Source organism: Lynx rufus, unplaced genomic scaffold (genome assembly GCF_022079265.1).
Source record: "Lynx rufus isolate CCGP_SWC_20201006 ecotype Redwood Valley unplaced genomic scaffold, mLynRuf1.p SCAF_2, whole genome shotgun sequence".
NCBI lineage: Eukaryota > Metazoa > Chordata > Mammalia > Carnivora > Felidae > Lynx > Lynx rufus.
The window spans coordinates 7,400,735-7,425,667 of NW_025814834.1; the positions used below are offsets into that span (position 1 = coordinate 7,400,735).

The window sequence follows — 24,933 nt, forward strand, 5'->3', positions numbered from 1 at the left end:
AAGCTAGGCCCTCTAGCCACCTAGCAATATTGTGATGGAGCATGGGCGACCGGGAAGGCTTTTCTGTTGTTTTCGTTTTTTCAAGAGACCTTTTAGAAGGAAATAAAAATTTTACATCCTCATCTATGAATTTATGAAATAAAAATACAAATTATATATAAATATATTGAGCCCAGTGTATTGATTTAAAGGGGCTTTTCAGACATCAGTTTTTCCCTGTATCTTAATTTATCCCAGAGGATTTTTACACTCCAGGGCACAGGACACAGGAGCTAAAAGACCCACAATGCTAGAGAGGGGTCAAAAAGAACCTTTCTCGGGGCGCCCGGGTGGCTCAGGTGGTTAAACGTCCAACTTCAGCTCAGGTCATGATCTCACGGTTCATGGGTTCGAGCCCCACATCAGGCTCTGTGCTGATAGCTTGGAACCTGGAGCCTGCTTTGGATTCTATGTCTCCCTCTCTCTCTACCCCTCCCCTGCTTGCACAGTCTCTCTCTCTCTAAAATACATTAAAAAATTAAAAAGACCTTTCTCTACTGGATGACTCTTTATCCTGATAGCAGGACAGAAATACCAGCGCCCCATCCAAACTGGCTTCCAGCTTCACATTCCCAGGCATTTGGGGGGAAAACTGTTACCCAAATACTCTGTAACAGCTTTCTAATCTGCTCTGCCATTTCGTACTTCTCTAGAAAGGACAAATTCCAACTCTGGGAAGAATAAGCTGAGGGTGAGGCAAGCTCCTGAGGGTGGATAACACAGGAGCAAGGTGGTTGGTTCCTCAAAGGAATGCCTCTCCATTCTTGCAGGAAGTGGCCACAGTGATTCCGGGTCCTCAAGGGAAAACTGCGAGCTGAGCCACCGAGTAGGAGCCCTACCTGACTCCCTGCTCTGGAGGGGGATCTGAGAGTGCACTCACAAATCAGCCTACAGGCTTCCGTACAGTCTTCAGAGGAACATTCTCTGGCTATCAGCTGTCCACCACAGGCCAGCTCTGGCTTCCACCCCTCTCCCTCCCTGTATATTAAATAAAACTACAAACCCTTCCTAGGTTCAGTGGGGCAGGTTTCCATCTCTAATCTCCCACTGAGGGCCAACTTCATTCCCCAACAACACAGATCATTGCTCTGTGCATGCCAGCCCAGACATATAAGTAACCTAAATCCTCCCCAGCAGCTAACTGGGACTTCCATTGAAGTCATGGCTAAAAGGGCAATACTGATTTGTAATGCAGATCAAATGAAATGGTTCTAGAATATTAGCAGCTATATGTCATAGCATAAAATATTGGATCAACTGAGAAGTATTTGTGGTTCAAGAACAATTACTTAAATAGCAGTTTTTAGTTCCTCCTAGATCATGGTCTCCTTGGAGGCGGAAAAGAAAAGGTGAAGAGGACGAGGAGCCAAAGTGTTAGGAACCTTTAAAAGAGCAGTTCAGAGCTAGCGTAGCAGCTGAGAGCACCCCTTCAGGGGTAACGCGATAGGGATGAAATAGAGAGTCTTTTTCAAGTCTTTAAGACAATGACATGAGTTGGTTTTTTTGTTTAGACTCTAATACTCCAAGTATTAGACTTCCAAGGCTGCGCTTTCCGCAGGAGAACACCTAAACCATGAAGTGCTTCTTCATCTGCCAGATAAAAAAGATATAGGGGCAACAAAAACAAGAAAGAAGAGACCGCAAAACGGCAACGATGCAAATACAGGATTTCAAGGCAATTCAGAGATCTCTTTCCCAAGGGATTCAGTGTTAGTGAAGGGGGAGGGACAGTTTTCCCCCATTCTGATTATTCCAATTTCATTTTAAAGCCTTTTCTCCCCCGATGGAACATAGATGCTATTGATTCTTAAAGATACCATCGTTTTCTGTACTCTAAGAAGTAAACGTTGCTAATTAAACTACGTCCAAAACCTTTCTTATCACATTCACTGTGAGCACCCTGATTTTAGGGATATTGAAAACAAAACCAAAAAATATCCTAGAAATAATTAAATATGGTAATGTTATTAAAATGATTAAAACAATTGCATGATAGCACCAGGCCTCTGGAAATCTGACTTATTTATTCTAAGTAGCTGCTGTTTTCAGCCTGCATTTCAGTGTACCCAACATTACAGCTGATGCTTGTTTTTCATCCCTCCTTGTATATATTAGCAGCCACCTCTGACCTGTTAACTATATTTTACAGAGAAAACTTTTAAATTGCAATTTAAAAAATCTAGTATGCCTAAAAATTGAATTTATAATAAAGGAATTAAGCTTTAAAAAAAGACATGCCTGGCATCATCTGTGTGTGCAGGACTTCTGAGACCATTTATCTAACAATCACCCAGCTCTGCAGAGTACTCAGACCCTGGGTCACCTGCCCTGTCCCTCTGTGTCATCCTCTCTTGCTGTCTGAGGGATGCAGATCTCCTTTTCTCGAAAAAGCCTCATTTCCCTCCTGGGAAGGGGGAGTTCTGAAGCGGCTACTACAGCTGACACATTCTGTTCCAATTTTAGCAATTCTCTATTGCACAGGGATGGGGGTGGCGGGGCGGGAGGGTAGTTAACGCCCAGGACTATGCTCTCAGCGCAGACACATGCAGTTACTGTCTTCTCATCCAGAGTAAATTGACCCAATTCCCTCTGCTAGAGACACAGACATGGACTTGGCACTCTCTTCATTAACTGAAACACAAATGTTCTTAAAGTCAATGTGTCAGCTGACCCAGCCTTCGATTTCCCGGGGCCTCTCCCTTCCAGTGACATGTGACGGTCTAGTCAAGCACGCCCCTGCATCTGCCCCAGCTCACTCTCACTGTGAGACCCGCAGGTTCTACCACTGTTTGCTCACACTTGATAGACACCACCAGCAGACAAGGGACATACCTCTCACCTAACCCACACCAGAGCCCATGGAACTGTCCTGTCAGTCACAGGACACTGCCAGATGGCTTGAAACGGCCACGTCTGGGCAAAAGACAAAGGATCTGTGGCACGTCTATAATCATGGTATGTTGGCATTGGAAGAGATCGAAGACACTGTAGTCTGGGGAACCTCATTTTCCAAACGAAAACACGGGCACGGTAAGTTAAGCCATCCTCCCGGAGGTCCACCGGGAGACACGTGACCCTGGGAGGACGATCTAGTGGTTCTGGACTTGGTGCTTTTCTCTGAGACTGTGACAACCAGTCAAAGAGGAGAAGCTGGAGCAGGCTCCATGTTGGCAGAGGCAAGGCTGGGGGTAAACGGGGAGAGTAACGCCCTTGGGAAGAGGGGGCCTGTGGCTGAGAGGTATGTCACAAGGTTACAGAGAAGATAGACAAGGCCCTACCCTGAGTGTGAGAGACAGAGGGGAGCGTCCGATCAGCGGCCGCTGCTGTTCACCAGGCCATGAAACTCCTCCCAGGCCCTGGCAAACCAGAGACAAAAAACACAATAGCACATTCAGATCAACAGCTTTTTAACAAAGAGAGCACAGACACGATAACCCCACATCCCACTTGAGATACCTCAAGGTCGGGCGGAGCGCACCAGTACCTGGAAGCAGCGGTCAGGCTTCCCCCTCTAGACGTTGCCCTCACATCAGCAGTGGCGGCCAGTTGGCACTGCTCCTGGCTGGTTAGACTAGAGAAGTCTGGCCCTGTCCCCTCAAGCAACTGCCACAGTCCTCCTACCTGCTGCTTCAAGTCTACAGGGAGGCCCAGGAGGTCAGAGCTAAGCTCAATCCTCCCTGGAGACACCCCCAATCACTGGGGTAGAGGGCTTTCTGCCCTTGGGGGCGTGAGGGCAGGTGGCAGGAACTATTGTTCTTCATCAGGCCTCACTCTGCGGGTAAAGGCAGATGCCCAGAAGCATTATGATGGCTGGAGATGCAATGAAGCAACTAAAGCGCTTTCTCTGCTCTCATTTCCAACTGTCGGACCCTTCCCAACTCACACCCTAAATCTGTATCAGATTCCATCCGTTTCTGGAAATGCCCATGTAATTACTACCTTACACTGTGTAGATCATAGCAGCTCAAATTTTTAGGGCTCAATGATCCTTGTAACTTTCATGCCAATTAACTTGATTTAGTGACTGGGGTTAGGAAGGAGTAAGAAACAGGACTGCAGGGTGCCCAGTCTCTCTGGATGCCACTCCACGAAGAACAAGCCGTTGGTGACTGCTGGCCAAAGAACCAGGAGAAAACCAGATCCCTCACGTGTCCTTGAAGCCCTAAACCACTTCAAGTTTCCTCAGAGAAGCTGATGTCCTACCTTTCGGCCCCAGCCACTTTTCAGCTCTATTGGGGACAGACTGCCTGGTAAATTCCTTGGGAACTTATATATATTATATAATGGGTAATTCAATGCTTGTAAATCTAAAATTCCTTACTGGCAATTATTCCATTCTCAGTTTAAAGGAATGACAGTTATCTTGGGTGACAACACATGTGTCACTCACTACAGGTGTGATATTATGGCCAATAGAATATACTTCATTACCAGGCTTTCTACAGGTAGGTTTTCTTTAAGTAGGGAGGGATTTAAATACAGAGACCTGGTACAACAAATTCCTTCTTGCAGGTAATACTTATACCAGTTTCATTAGTTTTTTTTCCTTTTGAACAGGAGCAATTATAAGTTAATGATCTCTTAGAACAAGAGGCTGATCTGCAGGTAATGGTGTCTTTAGAGAGTATTACCAAAGCTACTAATACACGCTAACGATTGAAGAAATACGTAAGACCGCTGATCAAGTGTGCCAGTCTTTGTCAATTCACAAACTCAGTCTCCACAGCAAGACATCTGTTCCACAGCCCTTTCTGGAGATGCTGATGCGATGAACGTCCTGAGTCCACGAGTGAGATCAGAAGGCTATTTCATTCTTCCTTCCACATGAAGATTAAGGGTAAAGCAAATCCGATGTTTGGGCAGCGACCTAGGAAACCCCTCTTTCCTTCTAATAGTGAGATTTCAATCCTATTTTAAGCAACTTAGGCATCAACAAATTACGTGGCTGTGTTGAAGCTTCATCTCATTTATCCTTTTGTTTCCAGAAAGGCCTATGCTAGTCCAAAGAGAACAGTTCTCAGTGTTAAGAACCTGCAGAATTACAGATTTCAGAGTTCCCTCTAATCCATTCCAGTATGAAACCGCCCTCCCGTTTTCTTCAGAGGTATCTTCTTCAGGTGCTAAACCTCCACATGAAGAGCCTGAGTCTAGTAATTTCCTTACACGGACTCAATGGACACCAAACAGTTGGCCACAGTTACTGGAACAATCACACTTATGTAGGCCAATGCTTGGCTAAGAGGCAAGTCAACCACCTAAAGCTAAGTGCGCATATTCTAACTATTCTCCATCTGACATCCTATGCATACTAAGTAATATTAAAAATTGCTTCTTTTAAAGGTAAAGAAAGAACAAGTTAAATGTTACAAGTGTCCAATGAATGAATGGAGTTTCTTAAAAAAAAAAAAAAATTACTCTGAGATTAGCAGAGTCTACAGGGGATTCTGAACAGATTCAAATGACAAAGTGACAGTCTTTTAAAGACCACTCTTGTCCCAGCTCGCTTACCAGAAAGCAAATTCTGAGAGCCGAGATCTCATTTCTCTGTAACTGTACTTGCCCCCACTCCACTCAAAGCCTGGTTCACAGCCTTGCATGCAGCTGGCCCTCAATACTCATGGACATGCTCCGCCTCCGCTAGCCTGGGCTTTCTTGGCTTTGAGCATCAGTATGGGGGAACATCTCCTAGACGCAAAGCCAGGCCAGCAATTATGCTGGTGTGACCTGGTGCCACCAGGCTACGACCCCATGATTTAGCCACGTCAGAGGAAGGGATGGTTGGTTCTTGCCTACAAACTTCAATGTCTACATACAATGGTATCTAGACGTGGTAAAGCAAAGTCCCCAGGTTTGACCCATCTCTCTTCTGGAATAAAGTAATAAAGAGAAGTCACCTACCCTCAACTTCCTCTGCAGAGGGGTCTGGTCAGACTCCCCAGTACTGTGGCCCACTGAGTGAAGCTGGCCCTGTCTTCCCCTTTTCCGTTCCAGGCCAGATGCACAAAGGAACTCAATGGGACTATTCCAAAGAGGAATTTCCTCACAAAAGACACTGCTGCTTTATGTGGCTCTGTGCCAAGTTTTATCCTGGTGGTCCCCTGGTGGTTGCAAGTCTGGTTGCATTATGAGACTTCTCCTCAAAAGAGGATACAGTTAGTTACTTGACGTCCGCAAGTACCCAAACCTATGAAAGCTCAGCTATGACTGGTCTCATTAAAAGGAGCCATGCACCTGAGCTAACGCCCAACTTAACAGGTTCCCCATTTCTCAATGGGACCTGCTCACCCTTCGGGGGCAAACTACTGGCAGTGAACAGGGACAGGAAGCGGCAGGCAGGCGTCCCCTCTGCAGCGAAGCAGCTCACCACGCACTGTGCGCATCAGCGTTTGCCTCAGCTCACCTAAGAGGGCGGCAGGAAGAGGCCACAAGCAGGGTGAACAGGGGAAGGCTGGAAAAACCAAACAGTTGAAAAAGGACACTGAAAACTGGACTGAAACATAGCAAGGTGGAGAAACCTGACTGAGAAACCTAAGCTACTCCTAAAAAAATGCCCCTTGCCATTTCCAGCAGCCCCCTCGTCTCCAGAGAACGCGGGGGAGAGCAACTGCTGGCCCTTTCTTCCTTCACTTCCCTTGAATTCTCAAGTCCCAGCAGCTGCTGCTCCTTGGCTTCAACCAAGCCACACTTGTGGGAGAGCCACAAGGACTAGAACAAAGCAGAACAGTTCTGATCTCGGTTCACGTTTTGGTAAGGATCACAGGGGCCGCAGGGTAGGTTTGGTGCTTTCTGATCAACTCTTACTCTAGAAGGTGACATCAAGCTCATCTCCTGGACCGGTTTATGCAGCTGAAATTAAGGTCAATACGTGTAAATAATATCGGAAGGCAAGAGGGAAAAGGCCACAGAAAGTAATTCTTCGACAAGCGCTGAAAACATAGAGAATAGGCATTTCCATATGCCAACAAATCTCCCATTTTCTAGGTACTTCAACCAATTTTGGATACGCAGTAAACAGAGAAACAATGACACAAACACCCCCGGAATGTTGAGTGCTAGTCCCAGTGTGTGTTCTGTGAGATCCCGGGCCATATGGAGACTGGTGGTCAATGTGTAAGCACGGGTGTTGCTGCCAAAACGGAATGGCCGCTTTGGAAAACTCCACATTACCCCCACGGCCACCTTCAAGATGCTATTAGGCAACCTGACCTCAAGTTCTATAAAAACGGTTCCTTTTTGGTTTTGGTAGTAGCTCCCAAGAAGACCTCAAGTAACATGAGGCCTGCTGGAATTCTACATGCAGGTTAGGCGCCCGAAGGCCGAGCTGCAGCGCATACAAGCCAAGCCACAAAGCAACGAGGGGCCGGTATGTCCCACAGTCAGCCAGCCTACGGAGCGAACTCCTACAGGATGAAGACACTGCCCCGCCCTGGATCCTGATGCACAATAACCCTGGGAGAAGGGCTACAACCTTGAAACCTTGCAAGCAGGACTAGCTCAAAGAGGAAGATGATTTGGTTCTAAACGGAAAACAGAAGGGAGAAGGCTGGCAAAGAGCCTGTGGCTTGGGCAGCTTGGCACAGTGAGGAAACCCTGTTAACACAAAGCAAGGAAACTACAGACACACAGCCACACACAGACAGAAGCAGGGCTTTACCTCCGAGCAAGAGATTTCTTTGAAGTAAAGGCAAACGAAGCGAAGCAAAGGCCAAGGATCCCCCTTTCCAACCTTAACAGACTTTCAAGCTGAATTCGAATCCGAAATCACTCTGTTCTGGTTATCAGCGTGACCAGATGGGAACTACAATTCAAGTACCAGAAAATGGGGTCTCATTTTGAGAGCGAGATGTCACCTCATTATGTCAGACCTCAGCAGAACTGGAACAAAATACCATGTGACACTACAATGGGCTTATGGAAATGAGGCTGCATTCCCCAGACGGCCCTCCATGGAGAAGTCTGTGCCATTCCTTAATAAGGTGACAGTCAGTCTGAAAGGCCACTTCTTTGATGCACCGTAAAGAGCAAGAGCATGAGACAAGCTAGTTTAGCACCATTTATTAAGTGATCTCAGCTGTTGTTGTAGCTGCTGCGTGTCAGCCTGTTCTTAAAACACAAAATGCTCTTCCAATTCCTCTTGTCCAGGACAGAAGGATCTTCCAGGTAGCTCGCCAACAAAACAAGAGACTCCGATGAGGCCAGCTTCAATGATGGTGCCATCCAGAGAGGGAGAGGGTCATGGCACATTCAACCGCGGCTTCCAGAGGTTTTGAAAAAGGAGCCTTTGGGGGCCCAGCCTGCCTGGCATTCTAGTGGAAGTGCAAAAGGTGGGCACGTTGGGAGAGGAAAGAGAGGGAGACGCAAGGGAAAGTAGCATCTGGGAATCAAGGAGGGTTTTCTGGTCCCTGTAGCTGCAGGGCTGGAGTGCGAGGCAGATCTCTTGATAAAGCAGCGAGCAGCCAACTAAGGCAAAAAGCCCACGGGCTCTCCTAGACTCATAAGGACTTGTACACCTTTCTGTAAAAGTCAGGAAGAACCGCCTCAGGGTATTAGAGAGGGAGAACAGTGGAGAGGGGAGAGTTGAAAAATACCTCTTTCCCTTTCCTATCCAGGTGAAAAGGTTACTTTGGGGGGACGTGGGGGGGGGGGGAAGCATTTGGGAACCTTGAACATAAGAGTCCTAGAAAAAGCAGGTGTGGATCTCACCAGCCCGGACTGTGTCGGGCTGGAGGGCAGAAACTATTCTCTCCCAGAACAAAGAATAGGGAAAACCTGCCTAGAGAAAAACAATGCTAACTCCAGACTGCTAAGGCAAGCAACCAGGGCCATGGCTGGCTAACGCCTGTTGGTGGCTACGATGAGTCACACGCAGCCATTTGATTATGGACCAACTTTTGTGGCAGTGTTCCCAGGAAAAAACTGGCATTTAGCTAGTTTAAACCAACTCCACCCACACTGTCTATGAATGCATGGGAAGAAGATTCCCAAATGGTCTGCCTGCTGAACACCATCATTGGGCTCATTACTAGTCTTTAGTAAGAATAACATGATGATGATATTATTACTAATGATGACGATGATAGCAGTAATAGTACTTGGCCCTGTAAGAGCATTCTCCACCCGAGGACCTTCAATTACAAAGATTAAATCAGCCTCACAACAACCCTGTTAGGTAAAGTATTATTTATCTCCCATTTTACAGATGGGGAAACTGAAGCAGAGCGGTAGAGACTTGCCAAAGGCACATATTGATACTGGAGTCAAAGAAGAGAGTTAAACCTACAAGTCTTGACTCCTAGTTGGCTAGCTCTCCCTCTAGTTTTGAGAAAACCTAACAGCCACTCCCCACGACTTCTTCCTAATAACCTGAATTTATTTATGACATTCAATCACTGAAGGAGCAATCTTAACCAGTGATTCTCATTTGTGGATGTCCAGCTCTAGGTACCCCAAGTCCTAGGTAGATCGCAAAGCTTACTTCCCCTTTGGCATTCCTGCTTTCCCCTTAGATTCTACTCTCACAAACACACTGTTCTGCTTCCTCTACAATTTCAGCTCTACACACAAGGAAGTGGAGTCATCATTCCCAATAAGAAGTCAATTTCCCAGGACAAAGAAAACAGACTGACGCTAAGAAGTTAAAAAGACATGCAAAAGTGGGGTGAGGGGCAGACAGGGAGGAGGACTTGATTGTTCAGTGAAATTATCTTAAAAAACAGCAAGAAAAGGAAAAGCACTTTGTCTTTCATTTTAAGATAGTGGTTAGTGAATGAAAGACAAGACAGCCTGTGTAAATAAAGCAAGCCCAGGCAGTGCAACTGGGATTCTGCAGAAGGGCTCTCTCTGATACAAAGCACCCCACAGTGTAGGCGGGCAGGGAGCCTCACCAGCAAAGAACTGCTACAAGTGGCCAGAAGCACTAGAGGGGAAGACTGGTCTGTCCCTTCTCTATAAGTCAGGCTCCTGTATGACCATATTCCTCTGGGCCCAACTAAGGACCTACTTCTGCTAAGCTTAGGGACATGCCCCCCAAGCACCCCCAACACGTACTTGATGCTGTCGGTGTGGGTTTTGTACTCCATAATGGTGTTGGGAGGTAGGTTAAGCACTCGCCGAAGCGTATCCCGGATTCGGGCTGTGGTTGCTTGGTCACTGGCAGTCTTATTCCATATTGAAATAATGTCCTCCTACAGGAGGAACAGAAGCAATGGTCAAAGCAAGCCAGAGGCACTGAAGAGAGCAAAGGCAACACAAGAAAGCAGACCCGCCCATGGGGTGGCTTACCTGAAACCGGACAGAGACCACAGCCCCACAGATCTCCTCCCCAACCATGAACTGTTCCCCCAACATGGCCAGGATGAGATTCTCCCAGCAACGGGATGCCAAGCCCTTCCGCAGCCGAATAATCCACTTGCCACCATTTTTATTTGCATCATCCTGTATAAGAGAGAAAGCATTAAAGTGTGGTTTCACAGCTCTTTTACTTTTGCATGAAGGCAAGAAAAAGCCAAGGATCCCTTGAATGCTAAGAAGTCCTGTCGCTTTCCAGTTATTCAATTTTACAGGAAAAACGGTGGTAGGGCTAGGGAGACAAGAAATGGGGGGCGGGGGAGGGGAGGTGGGAATCCTTGGTATAAGCCATTACAATAAATGGCTATAATGACCTTTTAAAAAAAATCCTCTTTTTCTGAAACTACTTTAGGAATCAAAATGATGTCAGATTTCAAATACTGATCATTCCTTCCTTCATCCACTAAAAGTTTACCAAGTGTCACCAGGTCTCAAGTACACAGACACAGTCTCTACCTAGATTTGGTCTAGTGGAAGAACAGAGAGCCAAGAAAATGAACTGCAGCAATATAGTCTGATAAGAGATACACTAAGTTAAAGAGGAGCAAGACAGTCAGAAACACTCAAGAAAAGGAAACATTTAAGCTGGGTCTTGAGCGACATATGGATTAGGCAGGTAAAGCAGGTGAAGGCTTTGAGAAAAACTTGTCTGTGTACAAACTGAGACTGTGTGTCAGGGGGATGAAAAGAGGAAGGCGAGCTGCACTTGGAGGGAAGGCCTGGCCACGCTGGGAGATGAGGCCTGGAGGGTGACTGCAAGGTCATGTGAGCAATGCAGAGCGGTACAGGGCCTAGAGCTGGGTGTGTGTGTGTGTGTTTTCACATTTGTCTTCTAGAAAAATGCCCTGGTGTCACAACAGAAGACAGATTACAGCAGGGTTCACAGAGCTCAGCTCTGGGTCTCCAGCTACTGCCTGTAAGCAAGCTTACTTTTTATCCACTTCAATCACGTGCACACACAACCAGTTTGATGGGAACAAAGGTACTTCTTTTTTTAAAGTTTATTTATTTTGAGAGAAAGTATGAGTGGGAGAGGGACAGAGAGAGAGAGAGAGGGAAAGAGAGAGAATCCTAAGCAGGTCCTGCACCGTGCAGAGCCCGATGCGGGACTCCAACTCACGTACTGTGAGATCATGACCTGAGCCAAAGGTGGACGTGTAACTTACTGAGCCACCCAGGTGCCCCAGAGGCAATTTTTTAAAAAAGTCTTTCAATATTGTTATAATACCATTTTAGTGATAAAAAAAAAAAAAAAATCTCTGTAAACCACCCACACAGATAAGCAACGACATCAGTGCCTTTTCCTACAAGTGCCTTTTCCTACAAGTCCTGGCCCTAAGGATACACCAAATAGTGATGTAGCTTTGAGAGAAGACTTTAAATACTTTTAACCTTGGCAGGGCTAAAAACAACAACAACAACAACACTCAGAAAAGTGGTCCAAGATCCTCAGTGCTCACCTCCCACATAGGTTTAATTCCTTCTTTGAAGAGATGGAAGTCGCTGTGGCCTGTCAGGTCCCCGGGACGGACCATGTGGCTGTAAAACCTCCAGAACTGCTCCACCTGCAGAGAGAAGGTCCCAGAGTACAAAAGATGGGTCTTTTTTCTTTGAATGAATGTGAGATCTAAGAGAACATAAACATGGAAGATACTGTGCTACAGACTCTACTTTTTGAAGGATACATTTTCACTAGGGGAAGTGAGAAGGAAGGCATGTTGCATGGGAAGGAAAGTATGGAAAAATATCCTATTGTTGATACAAGAATAAACTCTTTAGGCAAAAAAATGCCAGCCTCAGCCAGGAGCCCTCACTGTGGAAGCCCTAGGATAATCATTATATGATGTAAGAGGACCTTGTTTTACACAGTGGAATCCTTTTATTTTATTTTAATTTATTATTTTTTTTTAAGCAGGCTCCACCCAACATGGGGCTTGAACTGACTAGCCTGAGATTAAGGGTCGCATGCTCTATAGACTGAGCCAGCCGGAAGCCCCGACACGGTGGAATTCTTTCAGTCTTGAGGTATATTAAGTTTCACATAACCTCAGCCTGAATGTATTTTTTTAAGAACCAAGTCACTTAAAAAAATTTTTTTTAAGTTTACTTGAGAGAGCATGTGAGTGTGTGTGTGTGCGCGCGCGCGCACGCGCACATGAGTGGGGGAGGGGCAGAGAGAAGGAGAGAGAATTCCAAGCAGGATCCGTGCTGATGCAGTGCAGAGCCCGATGCAGGGCTCAAACCCGTGAACTGTGAGATCATGACCAGAGCTGAAATCAAGAGTTGATTGCTTGACCGACTGAACCACCCAGGTGTCCTGAACCAAGTCACTTTTTAAACAAAATAGAGTGTTATTAACTACAGTCGTCATGCTGTATGTCATATCCTGATGACTTAATTTATTTTATTTTTTTAACGTTTATTTATCTTTGAGAGAGAGAGAGAGAGCAAGTGAGCGTAAGCAGGGGAGTGACAAAGAGAGAGAGACACAGAATCCGAAGCAGGCTCCAGGCTCTGAGCTGTCAGCACAGAGCCCGACATGGGGCTCGAACTCACAAACCGTGAGATCATGACCTGAGCTGAAGTCAGATGCTTACCTGACTGAGCCACCCAGGTGCCCTCCCCACCCATGACTTATTTTATAACCTCAAGTTTGATCATTTCTCAAAGACTATCTGTTGGCAGATACAGCATTAACTACAATGCATACATTTTAGTTGTGTTTGGTTACTGTGCAAAAGCGATGGAATCTACCACATGCATTACCGTAAACCATGGTGGCTGCTGCTAAGGCCAGGACAGCCAAAACCAAAAAGAACTTAGCCTCTTATACTTGGGGATTAAGTTCCTCTTCTTAGCTAGAAAATTTGTTTCTCTTTGCCCCTCCTTCACCATCCTGTTAGAAAACCAGATCTATTTCTCTATCAGATGCATGCTTATTCCTACTCATCAAGTTATTCCCATTTACTTCCCTAGTCCTCTGTAACTCGCAGTGGACACCCACAGAGCACTGGCTAGTGAGGAGGCACGCTTTAGGAGGAAAGAAGAAACGTGCAGCAGTCTGAAGACAGTTGGAAATTGCCAACACACTGCTGAGGAGCAGCTGAAAATGGGTACTGAGTCGACACAGATTCAGGTCATACTTCTAGATGTGGACAGCAACTAAGGATAAACAGACCTTACACTTTATGAAATGGCTGTTGCTTCAATTCTTCTAGACAAAAGAAACACAGAAATGTCTCATGTTACAAAGAAGTCAGGAAGAAATGCCATTCATAGGATTCTGAAGCAAGGTCTCATCTCAACAACTGCGATGTTTAACTGTGTATGGTGATCAGGGACAGTAAGTGGTCACGTGTATACAATGAGCAGTAATTTTTTTCTCACTCTGACACACGGGGAAGAAACAAGATACAGCCACTAGAACCTGTGGTTCACCGTGGATTAGGAACTGGAGGTGGGGAGGTTAGGGAGAAAGTATAACCACCACCCCTAATTCCCTCATCAAGCACTGCTTTTTTTTCTTAAAAAAATTTTTTTTTAAAAGACAAGAGTGTGAGCAGGCAAGGGGCAGAGAGAGGGAGAGACTGAATCCAAAGCAGGCTCCAGTCTCTGAGCTGTCAGCACAGAGCCTGACATGGGGCTCGAACTCACAAACTGGGAGATCACGACCTGAACTGAAGTTGATGCTTAATCAACTGAGCCACCCAGGCGCCCCCAAATTTAAAAAAATTGTCAATTATTAGGATTAAGGACCACTGGGAAATACTGCTTTGGATTTCATTAAGTTTTCATAATATGATTATTTCTCTGTGAGGAATTTAATATTGGGAGACATTTCCTAATGCCTTGAATTATACAACAGACAACTTTAAACACTGTCATCACACATCCAGTGAGTCTGGATAAGGCAGTGACCCCAGGTAATGCCGATTATGTTGCTCTAGTCAACTCAACATTTACGCCAAAAAAAGAAAAAAGAAAACCCTCTGTGTGCAAGTTGGGTGAATTCATAGATACCTTTGTTAAGAGGAAAAGAAAAACACTAGGAATATTCCTAATTACCCCCCAAATAACTGAATAGAACCCTGAATGAAAACTTCCTCCTCCCCAGCGTAGTCTCTGACCCCAAGTGGCCATCCATTTGTTCATAACGTAACAGCTGCTACCTTCCCTGTACTGTCTAATATTCCCACATGGCAGGTCACTAACATTTTGTGATAGATTCAGGAATGTTAGGAAGGCATTGATATTCTCAAAAGTTTATTCCTATTGTTTCCTTTGTCAAGAATTCATTTCTTTTCCTATCACCTCTTACCAATTTATTGTAATGTTTGCTGTCTGTTATAGTTTCCTTTTCCAGTGTCTACATTTTAAACAGGAAAAAAAAACCTCAATAATTTTAAGAAAATAACAAATCCTGCATTTGATTTTGCCCAGAGATCAAATATACAGCACAGAGGAAATGTGTGATAATTTTCGTTGAACAAAACCGGTTTTAGTTGCAGAGAACTCTCAGGGCACACACACCTAGATGCCTGTGAGGGAGACAAGACACAGCTGAGCTATCTCTGACAGTACCTACAAAAACAATTATCAGGATTTAATTTTCTTCCTGAACACAGGAAAAAGACACTACTTTATGCATAGTTACTAGCATATCCAAAATCCTAATAGGAGGTTCTTTTTTTTTTTTTTTTTTTTTAAGTAAGCTCTTTGACCCCAAGATCAAGAGTCCCATGCTCTACTGACTGAGCCAGCCAGGTGCCCTGTTAATGGGAGGTTCTTAATACAAGAGAAACTTTCAAATTTTTACTCTCATCTTTACCGTCAAGCTTCATAAAAGTATATACAATGTATTATAAAATTTTGTATCCCTACGACACTTTGCACATAGTAAGGACCCAACAAATATCTATTTAAACAAACCTGTATTTTTGTATTGTCTACTTCTGGTCAATGCCATACTTATTGATACCTATGTATGTTACCTATGAATGTCTAATGAGGAATCTCAGAAGGAGCAAACCTGAGGGACTCAGGTCAGTCAAATAAAGAAAGCAGGACCCTAAATAGGTTACCAGAAGGTAAATAAACACAATGATAGAAGTACAGGCATGACTGTACCACCAAGGCTCACTACATTAAACCAGTAAGTACTCACAGAGGCAAAGGTGCCAATCTGTTTGATATTCTGTTCATAGCTCTGTGAGCTAGTGGGACGGCCGGGGGTTCTTCTGGAGTACCAGAAAGTATAGTTGTACTGCAGGGGATGCTCTGCTGGTCCAGGGACAACAGCCTGTGAATTCAATAAGGTGTGTTAATCTGGGGCACTTTTCACACGATCTGAGATTGAGCAAACATTTTATAGTGTCACCCCTTACCACCTCCACAAAAAGGCTACATACATCTTTAATTCCCTGCAATATGCGCAAGATTCTGCTTACACAGTAATTTTTTTATGTTTGTCTATTTTTTTTTAATTTTATTTTTTATTTTTAAAAATTTGTATCCAAATTAGTTAGCATATAGTGCAACAATGACTTCGGGAGTAGATTCCTTAGTGCCCCTTACCTATTTAGCCCATCTCCCCTCCCACAACCCCTCTAGTAAACCTCAGTTTGTTCTCCATATTTATGAGTCTCTTCTGTTTTGTCCCCCTCCCTGCTTTTATGTTATTTTTGTTTCCCTTATGTTCATCTGTTTTGTCTCTTAAAGTCCTCACATGAGTGAAGTCGTGTGATTTTTGTCTTTCTCTGACTAATTTCGCTTAGCAGAATACCCTCTAGTTCCATCCACATAGTTGCCAATGGCAAGATTTCATTCTTTTTGATTGCTGAGTAATGCTCCATCATATGTGTGTGTGTATATACACACACACACACACATATATGTACATATATATATGTACATATATGTACACACATATACATATCTCACACCTTCTTTATCCATTCATCCATCGATGGACATTTGGGTTCTTTCCATACTTTGGCTATTGTTGATAGTGCTGCTATAAACATGGGGTGCATGTGTCCCTTCGAAACAGCACACCTGTATCCCGTGGATAAATGCCTAGTAGTGCAATTGCTGGGTCATAGGGTAGTTCTATTTTTAGTTTTTTTTTTTTTTTTTTTAATTTTTTTTTTCAACGTTTATTTATTTTTGGGACAGAGAGAGACAGAGCATGAACAGGGGAGGGGCAGACAGAGAGGGAGACACAGAATCGGAAACAGACTCCAGGCTCCGAGCCATCAGCCCAGAGCCTGACGCGGGGCTCGAACTCACGGACCGCGAGATCGTGACCTGGCTGAAGTCGGACGCTTAACCGACTGCGCCACCCAGGCGCCCTCTATTTTTAGTTTTTTGAGGAACCTCCATACTGTCTTCCAGAGTGGCTGCATCATCTTGCATTCCCATATGTTTGTTTATTTTTGAGAGAGAGAGAGAGATAGAGAGAGAGATTGGGAGAGAGAGAGGGAGGGAGGGAGGGAAGGGGAGAGAGACACACAGAGTGTGAGCAGGGGAGGGACAGACAGAGGGGGAAATACAGAATCCGAAGGAGGCTCCAGGCTTTAAGCTATCAGCACAGAGCTTGATGTGGGGCTCGAACCCACAAACTGTGAGATCATGAGCTGAGCTGAACTGGGCTACCCAGGTGTCCCTACACTGTAAATTTCTTCAGCAGATTCTAAGTTCCTCTAACATTTTATCTGTTTTCCTATGGCTTTTTAAACTTTTTTTTCTATTATAGGTATTTATGTTTATATCTTATCTCACCCAAGTACTCCCAGGCCAAGTATGCCTCCTCTATGACACCCTATCACTTACTGGCTAGTGACCTGGGCAAGCTGCTTAACCTGTTTGTGCCTCAGCTGCTTATCTGCAAAATGAAGAAAATAATATCTAGAGTTGCTGAGAGGATCAAATAAGTTAATAGATGTAAAGTGCTTAGCACAGTGCCTGGCACATAGTAAGCGCTCAGTGTCAGCTACTATTAATATTGCTACTACTTAATGTAAGCCCCTTGATCCACAGTCTCATTCACCTTTGTGCTCTTTTAGCACCTACAATGCTCAATCTTGTCAGATAAACAAGTTTTAATATTAAAAAAAACTGACCCATCAATCTCTCATTCTCTAAATTTTTTCCTTTCCAAGTCACTTTCAGCTTAGATTATTACTGACTAAAGAGTCTAAAATTTCAAGGATGTGTAGGATTTGAAATACTCAGCAACAGCTTAGAACTAACAGATAGTCTCATTCAAGTCCACAGTTAATCCCTCATGCTGGGTGAATGCTGGAAAGCAAGGCAAGATCTCAAGATCCTATGGCAAGGGAAAAGTTCTAACTCCCAACACGAACGCCAGTGATTCAACAATCTTTTTTTGAGAACAAAAGCAGATATTCCAAAATAGGGCACCATTGAGTTAATCTGGTATCTTTCACATAGATTCCACAAGATAACCGAGTCTCAAGTCCAAAGGCAACTATATCTATACAGCACAAAACTCACCTTCCTCTTACTGCTGCCCTGACTCTTGTCTCGTTCTGTTTTTTCCTTCTCACCATCTTTCTGTGTGCTGTTTTCTTCATTCTGATCATGGTCCCCACTGTCATCATCTTTCAATCTGAGTGGGAAGGTAAAACAATGTTAGGTGACGACCGAGCTGATTCTTGCTTCCCCAACAAAGCCACCAGGTCAAATGAACTACACCATATAACCACCCCCCAAGTCACTCGAATACAGGCAATGAGATGTATATGAGATGAGGGAAGGGCAAGGGAGTGTAAAAAGGTAAGTAGGAAGAATTAAAAAAAAAAAAACACTGTCTTCTAGTTTGCTAATAGGCAAAGAAGAAAGAGGCAAGCAGTTTAAGGGACTGTTTTTTTTTTTTTAACTTGTTTTATTTTTTAAAATTTACATCCAAATTAGTTAGCATATAGTGCAACAATGATTTCAGGAGTAGATTTTAAGGGACTGTTTTCTTTGCCAAATATGAGTCAATAATGAGAAGAGTTTCTGGGTTATATAACTGCTTTGGCATTTCGAATGATGTTTAAAAAACTTAACCAGATTTCTTGCCACTTCTAACCATCCCTTCTATCTGTCCCCACTGCCACTGCTTTAACTTAGGCCCTCCTCTCTGTCACCTTCGTTATTACAATAAATTCCTAAATGGTCTCCCCGACACAAATCGTCTCCACTCTCTATCCATCCTCCATATGGCCACTAGCATCTTTCTAAATGCAAATCTGATCATTTAACTTCCACGCTTAAAACTGTCAACTGTCCCTTGCCTTTTGATGCCCACCCTGTAGGATAAAGTACAATAAAATGTAAAATCCTCTAGAATCTGACTCCTGCCTACTGATATCCTCTTTTCCTTCCCATCTCCCAAAGCAACCCATAGTCCCACAGTTGTGCTATATGCAAATACTACCCCTCAGCCTAAGGTGCCATTCCTCCCATGTCTGTGTATCCTATTAAATGAACGGATCTCTTGGATACATTTTATCAATGTCTATCTCCGGCACTGAGGACAAGAAGATGCTGCCCTAACACATAGCACAAGATGTTGAATCAATATTAAATGAAAAGAAAAAGAAATGACTGAAAGAAGGAATGAATGTCTTTTTGCCTAGTAAGTCTGGTCACATGTATAGTAGGTGTTACCCTTCCAGAAGCAGTGCAACTACCCTAAGGCTTTCAGATACATGTAAAGTTCATACGAGGGGCACCTGGTAGGCTAGGTCAGTTAAGCATCCGACTCTTGGTATCAGCTCAGGTAGTAATATCTCGGAGGTGATACTGAGCCCCACGCTCAGCTCAGTGTGGAGCCTGCTTGGGATATTCTCTCTCTCTCTCTCTCTCTCTCTCTCTCTCTAAGATAAATAAAAATAAACTTTGGAAAAAAAAAATAAAGTTCACATGGGGCACCAGGATGGCTCAGTTGGTTAAGCGTCTGACTTCTGCTCAGGTCATGATCTCCCAGTTTGTGAGTTCAAGCTCTGCGTTGGGCTCTGTGCTGACAGCTCAGAGCCTGGAGCCTGCTTCAGACTCTGTTTCTCCCTCTCTCTCTCTGCCCCTCACCTGCTTGCTCTCTCTCTCAAAAATAAACAAAAAGCATTAAAAAAAATTAAAAAAAAAAACTTCACTGCATTCAGACAAAAAGATAATAAGAAGGTGAATTCACAAAGATAATAAGAATGCCATTTGGTACACAGCTGGACCATTAGCTTATCATGGATCTTCTTCAAAATCACCTCTGGCCCTAGCGACTATCTCCTATCTCGTCAAATGGAACTGGGTAATTCTCAAGAAAGGAACTAGAAATGCTCAAATGATAACACAGATATTACCTTGCATACCTACAGAAACATATTGCAAAGCATTTTGTTTCTTTTTGGCCCACAAATCTCAGTGCCTCGCACATAAAAAACACTCAATAAATATTAGAATGCACAAACTAACCATGTGTTGAGGTGCACCTTCTGCCCATTTCACAGTCCTAGCTGTGGGATATATTCAGGTGCGTCGCACCACGCCAGGAACGTCCCCATCCCCACCCTGGCCAAGACATGATTATAAAGGGCACTTGAACAAAGGGCAGCCCAGCCTGGCCAATAACCACTGCCTCACGGTCTTGTTCAAAAGTATGAGCCGATTCCTTCCTCAGCTTTTCATCTAGGAGATCAAAGATCACACAGATTCGGGAGCTGGGGCAATCCTATGGGACCCATATAAGAAAAGCCGTGAAGGAAAGACAATGAGCAAATGCAAAGAAAGCCAGTAGGGAGAAAGGGAATGGAGCAGAGATCAGGTGGGAGAGGAAAGTGGTTTTGTTGGTGATGCTACCACCTCATTGATTAAGTGTGACCTCCCCAGACTTCTGGGAGAACGTTATCTGTGCTTATGACACGCCTTCCCCTTTATTACACTTGAGCTGGTTTGCTTTACTTTCCAAAAGGAGCCTGGACAGCATACAAGTCCCATATTTTACCAAGCCACTTACTGTATAGATGCTACAGAGCACCTGTCCCCAAGCACCTCACTGAGGAGAAAAGATAGATACACACACTTGGGCCTCAGCATGGTACAAAGGTCCTTATGTGGGTATATGTGCCAAGATCACCTCCTGCCTGGTCCCAACAAACTCCTTCCACTCTAGTGTTATCAACTTATTTGAGTTCTCCAATCTCACCCCTCTGTTGTGCTCATCATGTGGTCTCCTCTCAGAGAGACCCCCTTCCTCTACTTAACTTGTCCTTTAGGACTCGGGATGAGGGCCACTTTCTCTTAAAAATACTTCCTAATCTCTCCCTAGGCTGGATCAGGCTCCCCTCTTCTGAACCTCACCATATAAATGTTTGTACTTGTCCCCACTATGATGCCATAGCCAATTTTTTGGCTCCTGATCAAAAACATCTCATAGGTTTTTATATGGCATAGGCCCAAGACAGCTCTTAATTCTCTTCTTTATGGGATACCCCAGGGCTCAAACCATTTCTCTCTCAGCTCCCAGCCTCCACTATATCCTCTAGGGTCCCTTCCCTTTAAATCTTGAAGAGTCACCCCAGCATCTCTCATTTTTACTAGCCCCAAGAAAAGCAGAAGTTCCTTTCTTTTTAGTGGTTTTGCTGCTAATCACTACTAGGAAACAAAAGAAAAAAATAGCAAAACTAATTACATTCAAAAACAAACAGTGCTGTGATCCCTGGACCACACTTCCTGACTCCTTTTGGAGATGGTAAAAGGAAATCCTAATGGACCTTCATCTTGTATTGTTATTTCTAATAACAATAGAGCTAACCAACCACCCCGCCCACTAAGCTTTCACTTAAGGCAAATCACTTGCATCCCATCTTCCAGAGGCTACTCTTCCCAACTTGAAGCTGGATTCGAGCCAAAATAGTCAGGACTAAAAATCTGTGCTCCACAGACACAGGCAAGCAATTAGCATCTCTAAGGCTGTCTAGACTGAGTGGCTCCAAGTCAGCTCACCAAACTTCCACCCAGGCTTGTCCTCATATTCTCTAACCAGACCGATTCCTTATGCATCTGGGAACTTGGTCTAATTCATCTTTACATGTCCAGCATCAGACAGAGGCAGAAAACAAACATGTTTAATGAATGGACTTCTAAAATCAAAGCAATACAAAGCAGAATAGGATGAGTGCCAAACAGGAGGTTCAGACAATACTTTAAGAGTGGGCCAAAAGCTAGCGAAGAGAGAACAGTGGGAAAATCAAGTATGGCATCTAGATCTGAAAACCAAGCTCATCGCAGCTGGGACTGCAGAACAGTGAAAGCATCTTAGAGTTTCACATGTCAACAGCAACAATGACAATGTAGCTAACTGACTTGATAAATGTGGGGGGTGGGGTGCAATTATAGTTCTAGGTTACGCTCATAGAAGTCGGGCCCACAAAATAGAGGAGGTTAGAGCTCTTCTTTAACCTGAGCGCATCAGTTTAGACTACAGTACCCAACTCCGGGCGCTGGACTTTTAGGATGCTGGCAAACTGAAATCTTAGGAACAGTCCTTAGGAACCATGTGGTGAAGAGTGTAAAAACCAAACATGTACGGGAATGCAAGCTGGTGCAGCCACTGTGGAAAACAGTATGGAGGTTCCTCAAAAAACTAAAAATAGAACTACCCTACGACCCAGCGATTGCACTACTAGGCATTTATCCAAGGGATACAGGTGTGCTGTTTCGAAGGGACACATGCACCCCATGTTTATAGCAGCACTATCAACAATAGCCAAAGTATGGAGGGAACCCAAATGTCCATCGATGGATGAATGGATAAAGAAGATGTGGTATATATATACAATGGAGTATTACTCAGCAATCAAAAAGAATGAAATCTTGCCATTGGCGACTACGTGGATGGAACTAGAGGGTATTATGCTAAGTGAAATTAGTCAGAGAAAGATAAATATCATATGACTTCATTCATATGAGGAATTTAAGACACAGAACAGATAACATAAGGGAAGGGAAACAAAAATAATATAAAAACAGGGAGGGGAACAAAACAGAAGAGACTCATAAATATGGAGAACAAACTGAGGGTTACTGGAGGGGTTGTGGGAGGGGGATGAGCTAAATGGGTCAGGGGCACTAAGGAATCTACTCCTGAAATCATTGTTGCACTATATGCTAACTAGTTTGGGTGTAAATTAAAAAAAATAAAATAAAATAAAATAAAAAATATATATATGTGTATATATAGATATATATTTTATATATATATATATATATATATATATATATATATATGCCAAACATGTAACAATGGTCTGAAAACTGCAGACTTTTGGGGCACCTGGCTAACTCAGAGGAGGATGTGACTCTTGGTTTCAGGGTCACAGGTTCACACTCCACATTGAGTGCAAAGATTACTTAAATAAACTTAATACACCTCAGACTTTTCACATGAAAAACAAAAACAAAAGCAAAACCAGGGGCAGGAGTGAGGTCTCCAATTGCTAATTTCAAATCAACGAAAGCTTTGGTTCTTTTCCTACACAGCTAGAAGAGAGAGGTTAAAAAATTTGGGCATACTACAAGGAACAGTTAATAGTTAGAACTAATTGAAAATGATCCAGGTTAATTTTTGCCAAGAGGTACATGAATCAAGGTTAAACAACAAACCTGGGTTTGAATCCCACCATATGGGCCTTTCTATCTGTAGGGACTCATTTTCCTATTTGTAAAAGGAGGTAACATGATCCCCTTTGTAGGGTTAAGAGTAGAAATAATATATGAAAAGCATCTAGCAAGATGTCTATGGAAGCCATTATCACCCTTCTTTTTTCTTTTTTAAGTATGTGTCACACCCAGTGTGGGGCTTGAACTCACAATGTTGAGATCAAGACCTGAGCTGAGATCAAGAGTCAGACGCTTAACCAACTGAGCCACCCAGGCGCCCCGCCCCCCCCATTGTTACCATTCTTAAATTAGCTTACTGCAATCCCCAAATCCAAATGATTTGGATGGGACTGGGCTAGATGACCCACAAAAACACCTTCCTAAGATGAAATTTTGACCTGTTCAATTCAGTGGAAGAACGGCTATAGGATTTGCAGAATCCTATAGGGACTTAGATCTGGAGTTAGGTGCTGCAGAGATTAAGACGAGGGGTATACATAGGGGAGCGGAGGGCAGGGTGGCCATTCCTACTGAAATGGGCTCAGCTAAGCAGCAGGCTGGGGAAACGTTCAGCCAAAGACTTCTTCCAAGCAGCAGAGACTTTTCAGCAACCAGGAAACATTCCCGAGGAGCTGCAGAGAGTGCTGGAATCTAGGACTCCTCAATTTGCAAACCAGCACTCATTGTACTGGAAAAAACCCAAAGTCCCATCAGCAGCAGGTCACAACCTAAATCAACAGCGATTCCACTTTACGTTTATTCCTCACTATTAGCAATTAACAATGTACCTTTAAGCACTGCTGAGTGTGATTTGGTCCTTACCACACTCACAGCAGCAGTGGGGCACTAACCACTAACGTGGTTTAGGTAACAATGGCTGGGTAACTCTTCTACTGTCAAGTAACTGGTAACTGGCGGGTCTGGGGCTGGAAACCTAGGTCTCTGGGGATCAGACAGATTTTCCTAGACGGCCGGAAGAGAGGTAAGAACTACCTCAAGATACAAATCGCTAGAGGGGAAACATGCAAAAATACTCTTCATGTCCTTTTTGCATTTCCAATTGTCTGATGCTGGACCGAGGAACCAGATAGGGTACATACAGAAATGGGAGAAGGGGGCAATGGCAAGTACGCTCGTTGGGCAAGAAAACAGCAGCTCCTGGTGAGTGTGTTGGAAGAAGGGAAAAGGGGGAGGAGAAAGGAAGTGGGAAGGAGCCTCAGGAAGACGGAGAATTCCGTAACTGAGCAGCCACTAGGCGCCACAGCCACATTACCTCTCTGTATTCACAACTCTGCGACCCGGACTCTGTTACCGTCCCCACTCTGCAGATGAGGGGACTGAGTCAGAGAAGCGAGGTGACCTTCCTAGGCTAGAGCGTGTGTGGAAAGCTGGATTCAGAGGCAAGGAGGCCAGGCTGCGGAAACACCCAAACCGCTGCGGTCTCCGCCCTTCCACGCCGCTGGCAACCTGCACCCACCGGGGCGGGGCGTCCACAAGTCTCCTTCCGGGCGGTACTGCCACCTCCTCCCCGGGACCCCGCGGTCCGCCCTCGGTCCGTACGACCCCGAAGTCTCTGGGGCCCCTGCATCACGCCTCCCCAGACCCCTCTTCGTCCCCGCTGGCCGCCTGGGCCGGGGAGGCCCGCAGCCCAAGCCCGGGAGGGAGGCCGGCGCCGGAGAGCTTTGTCGCCTCCAGCCCCGGTGGGGGCGGGCGCAGGGAACGGTTGGGGGAAGGGGCCCCGGGGGGCGGCCACGCGCCACTCACGCGTCGAACTTGTTGTTCATCCTCTCACCGCCGCCGTCGCCACTGCCTCACGGAGTGACTTCCGCTCCGCCAGGTCCCCTCCCGCTTAGGGCCCGGTCACTTCCGGCTGCGCACGGCGCAGCG

The 24,933-nt window shown here is 44.8% G+C and overlaps 1 protein-coding gene across 4 annotated transcripts in view; it reads right to left on the reverse strand.

Moving 5' to 3' along the window:
- EIF4E2 (eukaryotic translation initiation factor 4E family member 2) overlaps window positions 1-24,893 on the reverse strand; it is a 30,072-nt gene extending 5,179 nt beyond the window's left edge. The window contains exons 1-7 of one of the 4 annotated variants that reach the window (XM_047083160.1): window positions 24,811-24,893; window positions 17,902-18,016; window positions 15,551-15,685; window positions 11,847-11,951; window positions 10,321-10,473; window positions 10,087-10,223; window positions 3,318-3,395 (exon numbers count right to left, since the gene is read on the reverse strand). In XM_047083160.1, the coding sequence (XP_046939116.1) occupies window positions 3,350-3,395; window positions 10,087-10,223; window positions 10,321-10,473; window positions 11,847-11,951; window positions 15,551-15,685; window positions 17,902-18,016; window positions 24,811-24,830 (711 nt within the window). In that variant the 5' untranslated portion in view covers window positions 24,831-24,893 and the 3' untranslated portion in view covers window positions 3,318-3,349. Of the gene's footprint in view, window positions 1-3,317; window positions 3,396-5,852; window positions 6,176-8,079; window positions 8,346-10,086; window positions 10,224-10,320; window positions 10,474-11,846; window positions 11,952-15,550; window positions 15,686-17,901; window positions 18,017-24,810 lie in introns of those variants that run through there. The other 3 variants (XM_047083158.1, XM_047083159.1, XM_047083161.1) reach the window with 3 other exon arrangements.
- Window positions 24,894-24,933: the final 40 nt, after the last annotated feature.